This window comes from Sinocyclocheilus anshuiensis, unplaced genomic scaffold, assembly GCF_001515605.1.
Source record: "Sinocyclocheilus anshuiensis isolate Anshui unplaced genomic scaffold, SAMN03320099.WGS_v1.1 scaffold145, whole genome shotgun sequence".
NCBI classification, from domain to species: Eukaryota; Metazoa; Chordata; class Actinopteri; order Cypriniformes; family Cyprinidae; genus Sinocyclocheilus; species Sinocyclocheilus anshuiensis.
In genome coordinates, this window is record NW_015537973.1 from 1,327,487 (window position 1) to 1,348,287 (window position 20,801).

The window sequence follows — 20,801 nt, forward strand, 5'->3', positions numbered from 1 at the left end:
GCCACCTCTCCCACACGAGCAGCCTGCACCAGTCAATGAGCATGTTCTCTTCCTCTATTCCTCTAACCCCATTTCTCCATACACATGCACTCGCTCTGTGGGCAACAGTCGCACACAGAATATTGAAGCGGCTCTTTTTCTTGTAGTCGCTAATGCAGAGCCCCATTCAGCTTTGCTTCTGTCAAGGCGAGACGATAGCAGACATGGAAAGCCTGTGCTGGTTCAGCAGATATCACAATGAACCAAAGGTAGGAGCTGCGTGATGGTTTTTCTGGTATAGCTGTATCCCTTCAAATGTAAAGAAGAGAAAGGGGAATGACAGAGACAGTGATGAGGGTTGTTTTCACCAGTGTCACCCTAAGCGGCCGCTCTCACAAGACATGCACTTGCGTTCAAAAACAGCTAGACGCAGATCAAGAGGAATTGAACAGACTGCAGGTGTCTTGAGACATGCATGTGAAAGTTGAACACGAATGGGCCCAAATGGAGCTTAGGAGCAACAGAGTGAGGTCTGGTATTATTAGGTCTGACGATTTCACACAATTACAAATCATTTTGTTTTTTCAGTCTTAAAATGTAGCTTATTGTGAGCTGCTGTTTAAATATTACAGTCAGATGAATGTTATTTTGCTACGTAATGGTAGTAGTGACAGATCTTTTCTTCCTTATTGTGATATACATCTGAGTGAAATGGATTATCCAAACAGAAAAAAAAATGTAGGGCGGGAACTTGGTTCTATTCATTGGTTGTTGATTGGATTGGAAGGGCTTAATGATTGGAGAAGTCCAGCATACATCACCAGAGGATCGAGTTATTTGAACATAGGGACGTATTCTTTGCTGAATTAATCTCTTTATAATGGTCAGACCTGATGGTGTTAAATGCCCAAATTAATATTTATTCCTTTAATATAACATCAGTGATATGTGACAGAGGTTTGTATAATTACAATGCAAAGTAGGATAAAAGTATGTGCTAATGTTGTTGCTTCAGCTCTCTAATATGTCAGTGTACGAATTCCTCGCTTCATTTTGTTCACTCTTTCCTGATATAGCCTAGTGCACTCAACTGTCATGCACTATATAGGTAATGAGTGAACAAGTGAGCGATTTCAGACAGAGCAACAGAGTCAAAAACAAGGGTTGATTCCTGTGCTGGAGTTGACCCTGACCCTGACACCGACTATTCAGAATTGGGGAATCAACTATTTTGGAGTCCCTAACTTTAATGTCTGTTTTTGCAACCCCACACTTGTGTTTTTTATTTGATTGCTGAGACCAATGGACATGTCACAGATCTTCATTGGTGTTACTGGCATCTCTTCGTCCAGGTAAAGATGTCTCAGGTGAAGCAGGTTGGCCTATTGGCCGCTGGATGTCAGCCCTGGAACAAAGACGTGTGTGCTGCCAGTGGGGACAGGTTTGCGTATTGTGCCACACTTGCCATATATGTGTACCAAGTAAGTGCAAACTATTGGAATGTGAACTGAGGTAAACCATAGACTTTTATTGAAGAAAATTGCTCTTTCTTCACCCAAAAATGAAAATTCAGTCATTTACTCACCCTCGTGTCGTTCCAAACCCATAAGGCTTTTGCTCATCTTCAAAACTCAAATTAAGCTATTTTTAATGCAACCTGAGAGTTTTAATAAGAATAATAAACACTGATCAAGGCATATACATAGAGCACATCTAATATGGTATAAGGAAGCTCAAACATGTTTGCTTGACACGCGAGAACCATGGTCTGTTATTGAGTGTCAAGCAAGTATGGTTGAACTTTCTTTTACCATATTTGATGTGATTTATTTATGTGCAATGATCAATGTTTATATGTGAGTCAAAACCTAAATTAATCATATATATTACTTCATACAGTATAAAGCAATTGTGTTTTTTCGATAAACTAAGGGATCAAACCTCTCAATTCATATAAATGACTTTTACAATGCCTTTATGAACATTTTGAAGTTTTGGTGGAATTAACTTTTAATGGAGGGACAGAAATCTCTCACGTTCCATTAAAAATATTCTTATTTGAATTTTCATTTTTGGGTGAACCTTTTAACAACCTACAATTATTGTCTAATTTGACTTGATTTTTGAATTCAGGATTTTTTTTTTTGAGTGGTATTGACTGAAGTTTGTCCTTCTAGCTTGATCACAGATATAATGAGTTTAAGCTGCGAGCAATCATGTCTGAACACAAGAAGACAATCACAGCTATATCATGGTGTCCACAAAACCCTGAGGTGTTTGCCAGTGCTAGCGCTGATAACCTGCTCATCATCTGGAATGTAGCTGAGCAAAAGGCAGTTACACGGCTTGACAACACGAAAGGTACCGACACACTTACAGTAGTATCCAAAGAAATGCAGACCACCTCACGGCACATATTCCACCTGACAGCATGTGTCCTCCAAGACATCACACAAAATGACTGTTTCTGTTTGTGATTGATTTATGTGAGGTCTTAAACTTGCCTAAATGGGTGTTTTTCAGGTATCCCAGCTTCTCTAAGCTGGTGCTGGAATGCAGGTGATAGCGTTGCGTTCGTATCCCACCGGGGTCCTCTGTATATATGGACCATCTCTGGGCCAGACTCAGGAGTCGCTGTGCACAAGGAGGCTCACAGTTTCCTCTCGGATATCTGCCTATTCCGCTGGCATCCACTGAAGAAGGGAAAAGTGGTATTTGGACACACTGATGGCAGTCTGTCCATCTTTCAACCAGGTAGCATGACTGCTCTTGTTGGTTCATGTTTGTTAATACTAAAAACATGTTGTTCCAAACCTTTATGTGATTCTTTCTTCTGTTGAGCACAAAATAAAGTATTTTGAAGAATGTTGGTAACCAAATAATTTTGTTGGTGACCAAACAATTTTGTTGGTGACCCTGTGTCTGAATATGCCAACTTAATACTATATATAGTATGTCCGAATTCATATAGATTCAAAAGTGAGCATCCAGTGGACACTTTACTATTCCATGAGGCCACGACAGAGGATTTGTGAATGGCAGTGAGGAGACATGCCATAGGTCACATGACAGTGACAGCATAGAGGATAGTATAGTATTGCATTCATTCTATATAGAACATACTTTTTTTTGTAAAAATAAAGTAGTTGTATCTACTATGCAATTTCGGAGGCAGCCAGAGAGGAAGAAAGAAAGTCATACAGGTTTGGACTAACATGAGGATGATTAAATGGCTGAATCTGTTTATTACAAAATACTCAAATCTAACATCAACATACTGCAATGTGCACAAGAATAACTTGCAGTTCTTTTAATTATATTACTTTAGGCTCAAAGAATCAGAAGCATGTACTGCGTCCCGAGTCATTAGAAGGCACAGATGAAGAGGACCCCGTCACAGCTCTAGAGTGGGACCCTCTCAGCACAGACTACCTGCTGGTGGCCAACATGCACAATGGCATCAGACTGCTGGACTCTGAATCTCTATCCTGCATCACAACCTTTAGTTTCCCCAGTGCTGCTGCCTCTGTGCAATGCCTGGCCTGGGTGCCCAGTGCCCCTGGCATGTTTATCACAGGGGGTAAGATAAATACGCACAGAAGGGCCAGTGGGAAATAGTAGTTTTTAGTTTAAGAGGCCAGCTTTGATCTGATTTTAGAAGTCTAATTTAATTATTAATTACATTTACATTTTAACGTAAAACAGAAGGGGAGTAGTTTGAAATGGAACACTTAATAATATATTTGCATAGCTGCATCACTAAAAATGCTTATTTTATTAAATTGAATTCTCAAGATTCTCAAGTTGGCGTGCTGAGAATATGGAACGTATCAAGAGCGACACCTCTGGATAACTTCAAACTGAAGAAAACCGGCTTCCATGCACTTCATGTTTTAAATTCCCCACCAGCGAAGAAATGTACGTGTTTTCATGTTTACCATTTATCACTTCTGTATACTGTGTTTGAGTACCTCATCACAATAATCTATGTTTACATGCACCTTCTTAATGGATTATAATGAGAAAAAAACAATACTTCGATCAAATTTATGCAAATACGCTCATAGTCACAGTAAGCATAATTATAGTAAAATATGTGGTTTATGCAGATTTTAATCACAATAAACAGGTATGTAAACATTTATTTCCGCTTTGACCAAAGAGCACATTCTTGGATGTACACGGATGGTTTGTGTTGTTCACACAACTCCATGAATGAACTCCATGTCGGAGTTTCAGAAGTTTTCCCTCCACTCCGAATCACTATACTCTGGTATTGGCATTGCTATCACATTTAATCTTCATCACGGTGCCAAATAACCATTCATTATGTCCTTAGAAATGTGTTTTGCATTTGACTTAAGTAGGTTAAAACAGTGGCCAGTAACACACCTACTGTATGTGAGTTTACCAAAATATCCACAATTCTTAGCAAATAATCAGAATAATGTAAATTGCATGTAAACGGGAGTGCAGAGGTTTGCTAATGTCATGTAAACCCCTTAATGTGATTAAATCCTTACTCTGATTATTTGAAATAAGCTGATTATTGGTGCACATGTGAACATAGTCAGTGTTGTCATCTCTCTTTTAGCCTTTAGCACGAATTCTCCTTCCAAGAATCACTACACCTCCTCCACTAGTGAGGCTGTGCCTCCACCTACTCTTTCACAGAACCAGGCCTTCTCCCTCCCACCCGGCCACGCTGTCTGCTGTTTCATGGATGGGGGGGTTGGATTGTATGATATGGGCACCAAAAAGTGGGACTTCCTGCGGGATCTGGTAGGAAATGTGACATGATGTTACCTGTGGGTTAACATATATTGAAAAACCTTGAAAATATTATTACAGTTTCTATATTTAATATCATGAAAGTACCCTACACTTAAAAAAACTGTTTTTTTTTTTTAGGTTCCATTGTAATTAAACAGTAAATGCATTGATGCAAGCACCTAAAGGTTAAAATTATGTTTTTATATTAGTCATATTGCTGTTGAAGAGGTATTCTTCAGTCCTAGCTATTTTAAAGTCCACCTGATCAATTCAGCAAATATACATTTTATTGTTTCAACAAACAGCTCTTTTAGTTGCCTTGATTATTATTAATGACAAAGAAAATGCAACAAAACCTTTTCACCCCATGGTTAAGTAAGGAATAATTGACCACTGAATTGTCATAAATTAATGCACACCTGAGGTGATAATGCGCCCACAACATAAAGCAAAATGTGCAGACTTCGGGTGTGCATTCATTTTCTGAAGTGGTCCTGCATTCATTTTCAATAAGTCATCAGTCTGAACACAGTTGTTTTGTTTATAGCACTAATATCACATGTACTGATGGTTATTTCAGGACATGTGCAGAACTACTTCCTTGCGCCACTGATTAAGCATCCTGTGTCTGACTCACATTTTAACTGTCACATACATGACCACATATTTTTACTGTATTTCATTTCAGTTTCAAGTTTGTCAGCGAATCAGAATAATAATCCGAACCAGAAGTGTTAATTTATTATTGTTTATTTACTATTATATTAGTTATCATATTTTTAAAAAATATTATCAATTAGCATTTATTTTTATATTTTTGGCTTTCATTTTAATTTTAGTTTAAATTTGGGTAATTTTGTTTTATTCATTAGTTTTTTTTTTTTTATATTTCCATTTAGCTTTCATTTTTATTTCAGTTTTAGTTTTAGAAATTTTGCTTTAACTTAAATTGATTTTATTTCAGTTCGTTTCCAAGGCAACATTTTTAATTTTCAACATTTCATGTTTTTCATTTAATATTTATGTTTTATTTCATTTTAATTTCAATTAATGAACACAATTTTTAATGATTTTAGTTTTAGCTAACAATAACAACACTGGCAAGAATTCCATCATAATTATTATACAAATATAATTCAAACATGAAAGGTTTTATGACTTAAAGACATTCTTTTTGTCGCAGGGTCATGTTGAAACTATCTTTGACTGCAAATTCAAGCCAGATGATCCAAACCTTCTAGCTACAGCTTCATTTGATGGGACGATAAAAGTCTGGGATATAAACACATTAACTGCTGTGTACACATCTCCGGGCAATGAGGGAGTGGTTTATTCTCTGTCATGGGCCCCTGGTAAGAATGATAGACAATATTAGAACAGACCATGTTATCACTGAAGTTTCAGACAGGTTTTGTTTTTTGTGGCTATTCAGTAAACTTATTTCTTCTTTTCTGTTTTTCACTGTAACCCGAAGGAGATTTGAACTGCATAGCAGGAGCCACATCAAGGAATGGCGCCTTCATTTGGGATGTGAAAAAGGGGAAAATGATCACAAGATTTAATGAGGCAAACACTGAACTTTTTTATTGATTTTGATTTATCCAGAATTCTCACAGTTATTAATTATTCAAAATGGATAACTCTAAATTAGATTTTATGAGATTTTATTTAAATTTCTATTGTTGTTTTAATTTTGATCTTTTGATTTTGGTCTTTATTTTAACTGCAATTGTGTTGCAGCACGGGAAGAATGGTATTTTCTGTGTTGCTTGGAGCCATAAAGATTCCAAAAGAATAGCCACATGCAGTGGAGATGGATTTTGGTGAGTCTGTTTACCTTTTGAATAACATTCTCTCAAGTTTCCACTTAGTCCATAAATGCTATGAAGTCATATTAGCCTCAATGACATGACATTCTGACTTTTTAAAAAAAATTGATTTCAGCATAATTCGAACCCTTGATGGCAAAGTATTGCACAAATATAAACATCCAGCAGCAGTGTTTGGCTGTGACTGGAGTCAAAATAACAAGTATGTGTATTAATCAGATATATACACAGATGTCAGAACTTTTTACCAGTATTATTTTCTCTTGTTATCACAATTATAATACACTGTGTGTCTGTCTCTCTCTCACTCTCTCACTCTCGCACTCGCACAGAGATATGATTGCCACTGGCTGTGAAGACAAGAATGTTCGAGTCTATTACTTGGCCACCAGTTCAGACCAGCCACTAAAAGTCTTTACAGGTCACACGGCCAAAGTATTCCATGTGCGTTGGTCACCTCTCAGAGAGGGCATACTGTGCAGCGGCTCAGATGATGGGTAATAGTTCAATTAAATCTTCATTTGCACTCTAATATAGGCTACACTACACACTGGGTCAGTAAATTTTTTTAAAAGAAATTAGTACTTTTATTCAGCAAGGGCATATCAAATTGATCAAAAGTGACAGTAAACACTTTTACATTATTACAAAAAATAATTTATTCTTTTGACATTTTCCACAAAAATATTAAGCACAACCATTTTCAACTTTGAGTATAATAGGAAATGTTTTTTTGAGCAGCAAATCATCCTGTTAGTTACAATGATTTCTGAAGGATCATGTAACAGTGACGACTGGAGTCTTTGATATCACATGAATAAATTACATAAAAAAATATTAAAAATAGAAAACAATTCGTATAATTAACTAAAATATTATAAAAAATTGTAAAAAAAAAAAATAAATAAAAATAAATAAAAAATAGTATAACTAAATGAATTATTTATCAAAATTGATTGTTAAATAAAACAGCTTTGGTTTACAGTTTTTGCTGAAATGTGGAAAAAAGAAAATATTTATTGCCTTATTGTCTTTAAATTGTAATGCTAATAAAACCTAGTATTTCACTATTTAATTTAGGGGTGCAACAAATGGTACCCATATAATTAGCTTATGAAGCCTGAAAGGAACTGCCATGTAAATCATCCTATTTTTAGCATCCAGCTATTAGAAACTTGGAATAAATGAATCAATGCTGACTGTGAATTGAGCATTTCTACAATATTTCTACATATACAAGAGAATTTGTATGTGATGTTGTATTCACATCAGTGACATTGTTCAAAACATAAACCAAAAACTCCTGAGAGCACCGTAAACTTCCTAAATGGATGCATTTCTGTGTGCATGTCGACTAGGACTGTTCGTATCTGGGATTATACCCAAGATGCCTGCATTAACGTGCTGAGTGGCCATACAGCTCCAGTGCGGGGTCTGATGTGGAACACAGAGGTGCCATACCTTTTGACCTCAGGGAGCTGGGACTACACCATCCGTGTCTGGGACACCAGAGACGGCACCTGTCTAGACACTGTATATGACCATGGAGCTGATGTCTATGGTAGGGTATTAAATGTATATGCTGCAGACAAAATTATGATTTTATGCATTGTGGATCAATTTTGCACATAGACTGTTTAGTTTATGTACAACTTATTTGGTTTCTATGCAATTTACCAACAATAAGCACTATGAAAAATACAAAAAATTCATGTAAAAACAGAAAATATCTAGTGTAGCTTTTTAGTGTCAAAGTGTTGATTTTTGGAAATTTGGGGGGTCAATTAGGGGTTAATGGGGGGACATTGTGATAGCTAGACAAAGTTGACTGATTTAAGTTATTTTAATGGAGGCAGGAAAAGCAGACCATTGAATAGTTAAGAAGAGACCTAAATGTGTAACTGTCACGGCGCGGTACAGAAAACACACCGTGTAAACAAGGGGTCTGGGTCCAAATGCAGGTTTATTTGACTGCAGGGGAAAACAAAGTAAAAATCTAAACAGAAAACACAAACAGAGCTAAGACTCTGATACACAGGCTCAGAACAGAAAGCAGACTCTAACACAATACGGCCACTTCTGGCTTGCATCAGTCCATGTAACACACTTAATAATCCGCCCAGAGGGGCGTGGGGGAAGGCTATAAAACAAAGTAAAAATCTAAACAGAAAACACAAACAGAGCTAAGACTCTGATACACAGGCTCAGAACAGAAAGCAGACTCTAACACAATACGGCCACTTCTGGCTTGCATCAGTCCATGTAACACACTTAATAATCCGCCCAGAGAGGCGTGGGGAAGGCGTATAAATAGCCCTCAGGATGGGCAACAGCTGTGTGTGTGTGAGTGTGTGCACAGGTGTGTGGCATCAACGTAACGGAGTCCGGGAGGATGGGAAGTGGCGACCTCTGGTGGTGAGAGGGAGAACACCAGACCCAGACCCCTGACAGTAACAGGAACACTTATTTTTGTCCCAAGGGCTGTCTTTTAGTAGAAATATGCATACAGTATAGGAACACTCATACATCATTTTGTGTCATTCCAAGGTAATAATACATTATTTATGCATCCTTGTCAACCGTATGAAATCCCCAGGTCTGACATGTCACCCCAGCCGTCCGTTCACCATGGCTTCCTGCTCTAGAGACTCTACGGTCAGACTTTGGTCACTCACTCCTCTAATTGCTCCCTTAGTGGTCAACATCCTTACTGACCACAGCTGGGATGACATCATTGGCAACACAGGTTAAAAACATGCACATATTATATACAGTCTGTATGCGTTGGTTTTGTAAACATATTAAAACATATTTATTTCTTGAGTATAGATCGTGCTATGGTCCCTGGAGCTCCTCCTCTCCTGTGTGGAAAAATTTCCAAAGATATCAAACAGGAGCTGGATAAACTCTCTAGTGACGTGCGCATGAAGAAGCTCCGATGGTTCTCTGAGTGTTTCTCAGTGAGTGAATCTCAACACAGAACTCTCATGAGCCTTTTTTGGAGAAGGGTATAACTGCAGCCTGGAGATCTCCAAATGGGGGCGGGAACTCCAAAACGGGGTGGGAGCTCCAAAATAGGGCGTGGCTTCCTCCCATTGACAGACAGGCACATGACACGCATGCGCAATTTTTTCCCCAATTCACTTCAGTGCAAACTCCACCCCACAGCTGATTCTAAAGATTTTATTGGTTGTGTCAATTAAAGTGTTGATTTCCTACACTATGCTACAAAAAATGCTAACCCCTAAACCTACCCCACACCTGACCCTAACCTTAACCAGTGAAATTGACTGCACGGCGGGATTGGCGCTGAATAGCGTGGTAAAGAAAGATGCAGTTCAGGAGATAAACAGTTAATAAGATTATGCGATATGAGATCGTTCCGTAACTCCCCAACCGGACCTCACCGGACAATGGCACCTTTTTAGTTACACCCAGCGTCACTACCCCCTCCTACCCTGCGAATCTCGTGCCCCGGGACGCCCCCGTTGCTTAGACCAAAGCGATAGAGTGAAATCGTTCCCCTGCGCTGCGCCGGGACGGCTCGCGGGTGATTCTCGTTTATATCATTAAGCAGAGGTTCAAACTCCAGTCTGTAACATCTGTACACCACCTTTTGTTGATGTAAAAACATGTCCCGCTGCCGCGCGATTTCCCCTTTGATTCTGCGTCGTGGTCTGCTCTAAACGGCTGAAAGCCGGGCAGATGTAGCGCGCTGTCCGAAATGGCCTCATTCAGCCAGGTTTCCGTGAAACAGAGCAGCAGAGTGTGAAAAATCCTTATTTGTCCGGGAGAGCAGAAGAAGTTCGTCCATTTTGTTGGGTAGAGAGTGGAGATTCGCCAGATGGATGCTAGGCAGCGCCGTTCTAAATCCGCGGTGTCTGAGCTTCACGAGCGTTTGATCAGCGCTTCTGCTCCGCCAACTACTATGTTCAGCAAAACGTCCGAATAGACGAAGTCCGGTAAAAGATTGTGTGGTGTGTACTGCCAAATGTTCAGCAGTTCATCCCTGGTAAAACTGATCGTGTTTGAGAAACAAAAAACAGGAAAAACTAACAAAAACAGTACAAACACTGGAGAGCCAGACACTGAGGCTGCCGTCTGCGGCGCCATCGCATAGACCATAAACAATGTTACATTTATAAAGTTTTATTTTGAAATGTAAGTCAATAACAATTGGCTGGAGCCAGAGCCAATGGTGAAAGTATTTGCGTGACGAGACCCTGCCCCATTTTGGAGGTTCTGCCCACTTTTGGAGTTCACGCCCCATTTTGGAGATCTCCGGTCTGCAGTTATATCTACTTGCTTTTTTGGAGTCTAAATAATAGGTTATTTGTTCTGTCTTTTTAGCCACCAGGTGGGAGTCATAACCTTTGGGATCTGGTTGCTGTAATCAACGGACAGGATGATAGTCTTCTTCCACAGAACTATGGACAAGGCATCATGCACATGAAACATCTGGTCCGCTTCAAAACTGTGAGTGTATATAAATAGTGATGTAATGTTCGAATAGTGTCACAACTGAAATGTAAAATCAAGTCCTGCAAGCTTCTGGTGAATATTATGTTGCCAATACTTCTATCCACCTTATTCCTAAATGCGGAAGTAAGCCTATGGGCGAGACTTCCGGTTCATTAGCCGCAGTAAACGGTAAAACTGTTTGCATTACAAACCACTGTGCTCATAATTAAGATAATACACTAAGATAATATGGTAAGACACCAATTTTCAGTATCAAGCAGCAAAACGAGCGGTTTTGTACAGCTAAAAATAGCTGGACGCAGATGAGACCGGAAGCCAGACCCATAAAATTTACAAATGGCCATTTTTATGTGAAGAATAAGGTGGATAGTATTTTAAATTAAGTTCTTGTCAGTTTCACTGTATGTGTCTTTTCTGTAGTCTGAAGCACAAGAGCTGACTATAGTAAAGATGTCAAAGTTTGGGGGTGGTATTGGAGCACCTAGTAAAGAGGAAAGGCTCAAGAATGCAGCAGAAATCCATATCAGACTGGGTCAAATCCAGAGATACTGTGAGCTTATGGTGGAACTGGGAGAGGTAAAGATTTCAAAGCCATTAAATGATTTTTTAAATTCATTACTTCAATATGCTGCTTAAGTAATCTATTTAATAAGATATCAATATTTGTTGATGGGTCGGGATTTAATTATGGATTAATTATGTTTAATGTGTTATTTCAGTGTCTTTTTAATGTAATTAATCAGAAACATGGTAAACTGACAGCCCTAATAGATTCATATTTTTACACTACCATTCAAAAGTTTGGGGTCGGTAAGATTTTTTCATGATTTTTTAAAATCTTTTTAGTCTCCCTCACAGCTGCATTATTTGATCAAAAATACAATGAAAAAACAGTAATATTGTGAATTATTTTTACAATTTGAATTTCTTTCTGTGTTAATATATTTTAAAATGTATTTTATTCCTGTGATGGCAAAACTTGTCATGGTTGGTTGCAGCAAAGATGAGAAGAGCAGGATCTATGCGCAGCAGTTTTTTTTATTAAAAGCAAATTCAAAGCAAAACATTCAGAATACTCAGGCATCGTTTGACACAAACAGAACAACCGGTATTCAGAGATAAGATCAGACCATGAACAGAACAAACATACAGTATATGTACACAATAGCAAACTAATCAATGAAACAAGACACATGTACATGAAATCAATCACACTGAATTACCAAGGAAACAAAATCAAACACAGGAAACAAAACCGAGAAACATGCAAAACCCAACCCAACTCAAAATATAGTCAAACACAGATCAAAAGTGACAAATCTGAATTTTCAGCAGTAAATACTCCAGTCTTCAATTTCATATGAAACTGCAGAAACATTTCAGAAACATTTCTTATTATCAGTGTTGAAAACAGTTGTGCTTTTTTCTCAGAATTCTTTGATGAATAGAAAAACATTTATTTGAAAAATTAAACTTTCGTAAGATTAAAAATGTCTTTACTGTCATTTTATGCAATTTAGTGCAAATAAAAGTATTCATTTCTTTCAAAAAAAAAAAAATCTTACTGGCCCCATTTTCTCATGTATGAGAATGGATGGTCCAACACTTTTCTTTCAGAACTAATTTTTTGATGATTTTGGATATGTATGATGTTTTATGTGTTTAGTGGGAGAAGGCTCTTTCTGTGGCTCCTGGTGTCTCCATGAAATACTGGAAAAAGCTCATGCAAAGGTATCTCATATACTCGTTTGTATTTTTAAATCAGTTGTTGTGAATGACTTACCATTCATTAACTCCTTAATGCAGGAGAGCAGACCAGCTTATGCAAGAAGGCAATGATGATGTCATCCCGTATTGCATCGCCACTGGTGAGGTGAAAAAGTTGGTGAATTTCTTCACCTCTAGAGGACAGCTGAAAGAAGCTGTGCTGGTGGCTCAGGTACAGGGCACTTTTATCTTTTTACCCATTTTACAGTTGTTGTAAGACTGTGCACCCGTGTTGAGTGTCATGACGAATGAGGCTATACTATTAATGAGAACATGCTTTGTTTCATCAGGGTGCTTGTGAAGGCAATATCCATGGTCCTCAGATCACATCAATAAACCATGCTGCAAACTCAGACAATGACAACATAGAAAAATACTGCGGGTACGTTATACTTAATTTAGGCCACAATAAAGTATTTCACCTCTTATTTTCTTATCCACTCTCCTTCTTTGTCCAGGATGTTGCACAGAGTGTGTACAGAGCTGGCAGGGTGGTATTTCCAAGATGGCCGTGCTGTGTTAGCAGCTTGCTGTCATCTAGCTGTAGACAACGCAGAAGTAAGCTCATAATACTGACAGATAGCATTGACCACCTGTAGCAATATTTAAAATCAGACAACTTCTAATAATATCATGTCAGTGTTAAGATAATTAAACAACTACAAAATATGATAAAGCCTACTGAGACAATTTAAGATTATTTTAAAGACACTTACACTGCATTTCAAAGGTTAGGGTCCGTAATGATGTAAAATAAATTTACTAAATGTTCTCTATTTTAATGTTCCTGCAATGGAAATGTTGAATTTTCAGCAGCCATTACTCCAGTCTCCAGTGTCACATGATCCTTCAGAAATAATTTTAATATGCTGATTTGCTGCTCAAGAAACATTCCTTATTATTATCAATGTTGAAAGCAGTTGTGTTGTTGATCCGAAGAACTACATTTATTTGAAGTAGAATTTCATATTATGAAAGTAAAATTTGTTGTTACCTTTGACATTTATTTTTTTTAAGTTGATGACAGGTTTTGTGAAATTTGCCCTTAAACTGACAAATATTTCTGTTTCTGTTGTTATGAAACAGGAACCTTTATCTGACTGGCTGGCAGTAAATGTTAGGTCAGTGTTATATGAGTGTTTAGGTTAGGATAAAATAGTGTTTTTATCTCCTTGTGTCAGCTGGCTATGGCATCTCTGATCAGAGGCAATGAGCTGGAGCTGGCAGTGTGTGTAGGCACAGTCCTGGGAGAATCAGCCAGTAAAGCCACCCACTACGTTCTGGAGCTCTTGGCCAGGAAATACATGACCACTGCCACCTGGTAAGAATAAAACTGATCCGTGAGATCAGTGCATCTTTTCTTAAAGTCAGGTCTGAAAAAGGGAACCAGGTTTTTGTTCAAAACTTTAGAAGACCAAAGATGTAACCTCTAAATGCAACCTATCTCTTATCATCAGTCATGTACAGAAGTGTTGACATGATTCTGATAGTCATCCCTACTGCACACCTGTTACATTTTTCATTTCCATTTCTCTCTAGCTTTCCATCTGTGGCATACAGGTATTTTCTCTGCCCCCCTTGTGTCACTCAGTTTTGATTTTGTCACATGTACATTATATGCTTAAATGCTTATTCATAATCAGAGGCGGACAAAGTACTCAACTCTATTACTTGAGTGAAAGTACAGATACTGCTGGTCAAATATCACTCAATTACAAGTAAAAGTTGTAAAGACAGATTTTTACTTAAGTAAAAGTACAGGAGTACTTGCTTTTAAAATTACTTAAGTACCAAAAGTAAATTTCCTTTTTTATGTCAATGCACTGTTTTATTGTTGTACGCAATACTTGCAATACTTCTGATGCAACTTAGAATACATTACACCTACTAGCTTGTAGTATCTTTGGAATAAAGAGCTTTTAGAATGTTAAAAACCTATGGGGGAAAAAAATTAACACCCCTACCCACCCCCACAAAAGCAGGATGGTAGTGATCTCACACAGCTCTGACAGTGTGTGTGCACATCTATGTGTAACCATTTGTCCACATTTGAACAGAGTGGACAGTGAAATCCTGTAAATACAGAGTGATAAGGAAGAAAAAAAATCAAACCTGCTTTAAAACCCAGCAACACAACTGTAGCTGTACAACTTTACAACAGCAACACTGCTTTAACAAAAAAGCAAAACAGCAAGACCTATTTGACATCAAAACAATTTTTTTTTTAATGCGGTCTAATCGCTCTCGTGATACTTTGGTGTCACACACAGAACAGTCTATGCAGTGCTGCTTCAAGTCCAACACCTATTGTGTTTTATTAGGAGATGCACAACAGTGCTTCTGTGGCTTTATAGGTAATATTTTCACGTACAATTTAGCAAAATCAGACAATATTGTGTCTAATATATACCACAATATTAACTTCTTATTATTGAATTGTTGTAAATAAATATCACGTTTGCAACTGGGCAGTGTTCAAAAAATGCTGGGAAATCACTTCATGTAGCCCCAAGAGTGATTACTGATAAACTGTCTGAAAAAAAAGAGACGTTTTAGAGAAGAAACAAATCACCCACTGACTTTCAAAGCTGCTACATAGTAACGACTTTCTACTTCAAGGAACTTGATTGAAATGTAGTGGAGTGAAAAGTACAATATTTGTCTTTCAAATGTAGTGAAGTTAAAGTCATAAGTTCCCAGAAAAAATAATACTCAAGTAAAGTACAGATACTCAACAAGTGTACTTAAGTACAATACTCAAGTAAATGTACTTAGTTACTGTCCGCCTCTGTTCATAATAGATTATCTTTCTTAACACTATAAATCATAATTGACTGAGTTGCAATGCCCCATAAGGTTTTCATTCAACTTGAAACTACACATTTAACTTTAACTACACATTTTTAATACAACTAATTGTTGACATACTTTATACATAGGTAGCACTTTAAAAGGAATAGTTCTCCCTCCTGACATCATTTACTTACAAGCATGTTGTTCCTAACCTCTCTGACTTTTTTCTTTTATGGAACGCAAAAAGCGGACAGTATTTTGTTTATATTTTTCAATTTAAAATAAAAGTGTAAGAGGACAGGGACTGTTGAGCTTCGGAAGAGATGCAGAATGAAGTATATAATGTCTTCGATGATTAGCAGTGAATAATATCTTAAATTGCTCTTCACAGTTATCATACACTACCATTTAAAAGTTTAGGGTTGGTGACATTTTTTATTTATTACATCTCTTATGCTGGCCAAGGTTGTATTTATTTGATCAAAACATTAAATAAAATAAAGTAAAAATCATTAAAAACAAAATATTATTATGATTTTAAATAACTTAAAATATATATTTAATTGTATTTATTTATTTGTTTATTTTTTTGTTTTTTTTTTTTGTCATGGCAAAGCTGAATTTTCAGAAGTCTACATTGTTATATAATCCTTCCAAGATCATTTATCCAACATTTCTTATCAATTAACATTTTTTGTAACATGTAAAAGTCTGTACTGTCACTTCTGATTGGTGCATTTACATCCTTGTCAAAAAATAAATAAATAAATAAAATCGTATTGCCCCTAAACAATAGGTAGTGAATATATTCACTTTCAGTGTATGTGTAGTGTATATATTCTAGTGTATGTATTCATTTTTAAGATGCTTCTTGAAAGCCCTCATTTAGTTTATAATATTCGATTAGTTTGTAATATATTACATTAAAATATTCAAAAACTCACTTTTTGTATTCCACAGAATGAATGGCATGTCCACTTTTTCCCTGTGCTTAACTCATGTTGCATTGGGTCTTCTACTCCCTAGGGATCTTGCAGCAAGATTACTTCAGATGATCCCTGATAACGAGATATTGTTAGCCAAACTGTGTGCCTTCTACCCTGGTAGCTCAGCCGAAATCAATGACCTTCACGAAAAGGTAGCTACTTCATTCATACTCCCCAATGTTCACCATTAACCCAGTAAAAATAATTCATGCATTGATTGTGAAAAACCAAACAAGAATCCATAGTGTTTATTATTTGAAGTGAAAATGGTATATTCTGCAAAGGCAGACATTTATTTAACTATAATATTTTATAATAATATTTTTTTTTTTTTTCCAGTGTGGTCTACCGACTTTAGAGGAATGTAAAGAACTTGCTGAAAGTGCACATGCTGAGGGAGAAATCTTCCCAGCGGTAAAGTATTACCTCCTGAGCCCAGAACCAGAAAAAGCTCTTCCCATTGGGATCACATATGTCAAAGGTGAGTGTCTTAGACACAGAGAAAATGTATCTGTGTCTAACTTATTCAACTTCATATTTCATTACAGTGCACTTTCCAGAACATGTTCGTTTTACAGACTATGCATACTTAGTGTAGCATACTGCATATTTACATTTTGTCAAACTCTATTTTAAAGGTTGACTGAACTATCGAATGTAGAAAAATTAGACATTACTTTAAAAAAGCAATGCAATAAAGGCAATTTAGTACGAGCAACTAACTTGTTGCAAGTGTTAAGGTTCACCATTAGAGTGATTAGTGTTCTCTTCATTGAAGTTTCTTCGATTTGACGTGTGAGTATATACAACTTATATTGGTCTATATAAGTGATTCTATAAAACTGTTCAGTTTATTACACAAACTGAAACACAAGTTAGACAAACTAAGAAAGTTCTCATAATAACTATTATGTAATGTTAGTCAGCTTAACTTAATCTTAGACCCACAAGTACAAAAAAAAAAAACATGATTAGTTTTGAATTTCTAGAACACATTATATTATGCCAACTTTAATTAAGTTGATGCAACATTTTTCCATAAGTTGAATATACTTAAAAAGTCCTAAAGCTGGTTGCCTCAAGTTCGCCTGGTTTCCTTTTTACAGTGTAGACCTTCTACAGTACATAAAACAATAAACAATTCATGATGACAACACAAGATTGTGTTATCCGAATGCACAACTGATGCCTTGATGAAAAGGTCTTAATACAGCCAACAATAGATTACTGACTCTCTTCCCTCAATAGAGCAGCTGAGCTCTCCTGACTGGACGGTGGACTCTGTGTACCACATCCTAGACCTGCTGAGCTACATCAGAACAGACCGTCTTATTCTTCCAAAGTGTAGTGAGTAAGTCAGTGACCTTCCCTCAAAAACACCTGTTGATGATGTCATTTATAGCAGCTTTCATTCTATGGTCATCTCACTCTCTCTCTCTCTCTCTCTCTCTCTCTCTGTGTCTTTGGCTAGAGAACGCAATGAGTTGCTTATTCTCTGTGGGTATATTGGTGCACTATTTGCCATTGGGAGACAGTATTCAAGTATAGTGCCAGCACTGTATGAATACACAAGGTACGTTGCCTGTTGGATGTATATTAAGTTACTCAATTAATGGTGTAAATATCGCAATTAATGTCTTTCTCTCTCTCTATCTTTCTCCCTCAGTCAGCTGCTGAAGAGGAGAGAGGTGGCTGTGCCATTGCAGATAGAGCAGCTGTCTGTAGAGTTGGAGGCCTGGAGAGCCTGCACATATTCCCTCAAGTCTGTACCAAAATACATTACTGTAATTCACAATGGCTTTGTTTCAAAGTCAGTATTTTAAAACGTTGTACGCTATTCCAATCAGTATGCAAAGTTATGCTGCCTTAACAGATACCTTATTTTAGACAATTTCCAAGTGAGGATCATGGAAAATGCACTCCTAGAATGCACTGCAGTTAGGGCACTGTCCTTAACACTTCTGCCATGTTGAAAATCCTTTACCTAATTTGGTGTTCTCTGTCAAAAATGGCCAGCTGATTAAATTGCTTGTAAATCTCTCATTATGCTATTGTATCATGAAATACTGGATTGAGTCTTTTTGTCTCTCTACACATACACAGAGCGGCAGATGGTGCATTGTACAATCCACCATCTGAGGCCCAGAAAAGGGAGTACAGCCAGCTGTTGAGTCGGATGAGTGAGGAGCCTATCAAGGGCCTAGAAGGTCCCGACTATGTCACTGGCTCCAACTTGCCCAGCCACTCTGCTGTCCAGATTTCCTGCTTCACTGGCCTCAGGATACAGGTGGGTTTCTTGTGGATAGTCTTGTATTAGCACTATACAAATATCACTGAACTTAAATATGCCTTTTCTTCCCTGGCAGGGTCCAGCATTCTTCCTGGAAGATGGCAAATCAGCCATTTCACTAAATGATGCCCTGATGTGGGCGAAAGTAAACCCTTTCTCTCCGTTGGGGACGGGTATACGCCTCAACCCCTTCTGAGCACAAATACAACAAATGTGAGCAGTATTCTTGCTAGTCTGGCTCTGGAAAGGCGACAAGGCATCCATTTTCTCTCCGAAAGCTTGATGTATGTCATAAAACAAAAGAAAGTCAAATTGTGTTCAAATCAACATTATTTGAGGCTTTACCGTTCCATGCTGTGCTTACTTCATTCAGGATTGCAGCTTATATGCAAACAATCAGCAAAAGCAAGAGTGCTGCTGTAGTGAACATACAGTACACAAGGCCAACAGCACAAATGCGATATTTCTTTTATACAACAGTTCAGTAAACAAGAAATCAATATAAAGTAATGCAAGTTCTTTTGTTTCAAAAGAAGGCAAATGCATTTTTGACAAGCAACTAGACACTGATGCACTAACATAGGCAAGCAGAAGGATATGAAGAGTAAATATCTTCTCGTCACGCACAAGTACATGTTAATTTGATACAGGCCAACCAAATTAGAGCACCACAACTAACTGTTGTATAAAGAGAGATTTATGCTGGAAACAGTAATGAATGTTACATATGAAGCAGGATATGTAATGCCTTTCTTCCTTATCTTAAAACATAAGCGGGTTCAGGGATTCGGGTTTAGGTGTCACGTTCAGGTCTTAGGGTTGAGATCTGTAGCCCAAAGATTGTAATTCTAGGTGGTACTGTCACTGATATTATGGAGTTTGAGCATTTTCATCAAGCAGCCTGAATGTTTAGAAGATCTAGACATCTTTTAATTCAAGACTTACAGGGTATTCATCTGTACATTTTTGTTTGTGCATTTGATTTCACAAGAGAGACATATTAGTTAGCTGCAAAAGTTGTTTGCCATGTCTGTTGTCTGCTTTATATGAACAATATATTTACTGACTAGTGAATATACACTTATTACTTATTTTAGTAGAACCAAATACTAGAAATGAAACCTCATATTGTAACAATCACTATTTAATGTTACTTCATTTCATTCAGGAACTATTATGAATGGGTATACAGAGCAGGTCTGGGGCCAGATGTGTAATATTTCTATTCATAAAGTATGGCAACACTATTTACAAATAGTTAATAGGACATTAAGTCTTGCTGTTACATTCAAAATACTGTATGTCTAGATGAACTTAGGCAATAAGTTTGAGAAACTGCACCTATAGAGTGAGGAAGCAAGACATTTCTGCTTATACATAGCTATATGTTTGGAGTGCATTTCTGAAGTTAGGAAATAAAAGACAAAAAGTGTCGTTTGTATTGGTAAAATCATCAGTTGCAATGGCTGTCATACATAGCTGGGTATATGAAATGGTTTGGAGGAATTATTTTATGAAATTTTGGTTTTATGTTAGAAAATACAGATACAGAGACTATTTTCATCTAATTGCACTGTGAAATGTATTTATCTGTATATAGTTCTAGAATTTAGAATGTCTGAACTCTAAATAAAGCTCTAATGGGTGTACATAGCATATTCATATGATAATTGTTAATACGCAAAGAGGACAGCTACTTGTCATATATTGATCCTGAAGTAGAGTCAGGCATTGGATTAAGCCAGGACCGGTCCAAATTCTGCATGCTTCAAGTGTCTCATCTGTTTATTTTGACTGATCATAAACATGCAAGGCAAGATAGAAGAATAGGCAAAACTGTGTCAATGATAAATTACCTTCTTTTTGTGACTATGATTTGATAAATACTATTAAAAAGGTGAA

At 37.2% G+C, this 20,801-nt stretch overlaps 1 protein-coding gene across 6 annotated transcripts in view; it reads left to right on the top strand.

Annotated features, from left to right (window-relative positions):
- The window catches only part of wdr17 (WD repeat domain 17), a 26,668-nt gene extending 6,094 nt beyond the window's left edge, over positions 1-20,574 (top strand). For 5 of the 6 annotated variants that reach the window (XM_016463725.1, XM_016463700.1, XM_016463707.1 and 2 more), the window contains 29 exons: positions 1,332-1,460; positions 2,157-2,340; positions 2,503-2,733; positions 3,308-3,559; positions 3,775-3,897; positions 4,574-4,761; positions 5,936-6,104; positions 6,227-6,318; positions 6,493-6,575; positions 6,697-6,783; positions 6,914-7,078; positions 7,940-8,142; positions 9,178-9,327; positions 9,411-9,541; positions 10,932-11,057; positions 11,484-11,639; positions 12,730-12,794; positions 12,870-13,002; positions 13,121-13,212; positions 13,289-13,388; positions 14,012-14,151; positions 14,370-14,390; positions 16,650-16,761; positions 16,949-17,090; positions 17,858-17,960; positions 18,081-18,182; positions 18,276-18,371; positions 18,713-18,896; positions 18,976-20,574. In XM_016463725.1, the coding sequence (XP_016319211.1) occupies positions 1,338-1,460; positions 2,157-2,340; positions 2,503-2,733; positions 3,308-3,559; positions 3,775-3,897; positions 4,574-4,761; positions 5,936-6,104; positions 6,227-6,318; positions 6,493-6,575; positions 6,697-6,783; positions 6,914-7,078; positions 7,940-8,142; positions 9,178-9,327; positions 9,411-9,541; positions 10,932-11,057; positions 11,484-11,639; positions 12,730-12,794; positions 12,870-13,002; positions 13,121-13,212; positions 13,289-13,388; positions 14,012-14,151; positions 14,370-14,390; positions 16,650-16,761; positions 16,949-17,090; positions 17,858-17,960; positions 18,081-18,182; positions 18,276-18,371; positions 18,713-18,896; positions 18,976-19,095 (3,873 nt within the window). In that variant the 5' untranslated portion in view covers positions 1,332-1,337 and the 3' untranslated portion in view covers positions 19,096-20,574. The remainder of the gene's footprint in view (positions 1-1,331; positions 1,461-2,156; positions 2,341-2,502; positions 2,734-3,307; positions 3,560-3,774; positions 3,898-4,573; positions 4,762-5,935; positions 6,105-6,226; positions 6,319-6,492; positions 6,576-6,696; positions 6,784-6,913; positions 7,079-7,939; positions 8,143-9,177; positions 9,328-9,410; positions 9,542-10,931; positions 11,058-11,483; positions 11,640-12,729; positions 12,795-12,869; positions 13,003-13,120; positions 13,213-13,288; positions 13,389-14,011; positions 14,152-14,369; positions 14,391-16,649; positions 16,762-16,948; positions 17,091-17,857; positions 17,961-18,080; positions 18,183-18,275; positions 18,372-18,712; positions 18,897-18,975) is intronic. The other variant, XM_016463738.1, reaches the window with a different exon arrangement.
- The last annotated feature ends 227 nt before the right edge of the window (positions 20,575-20,801 follow it).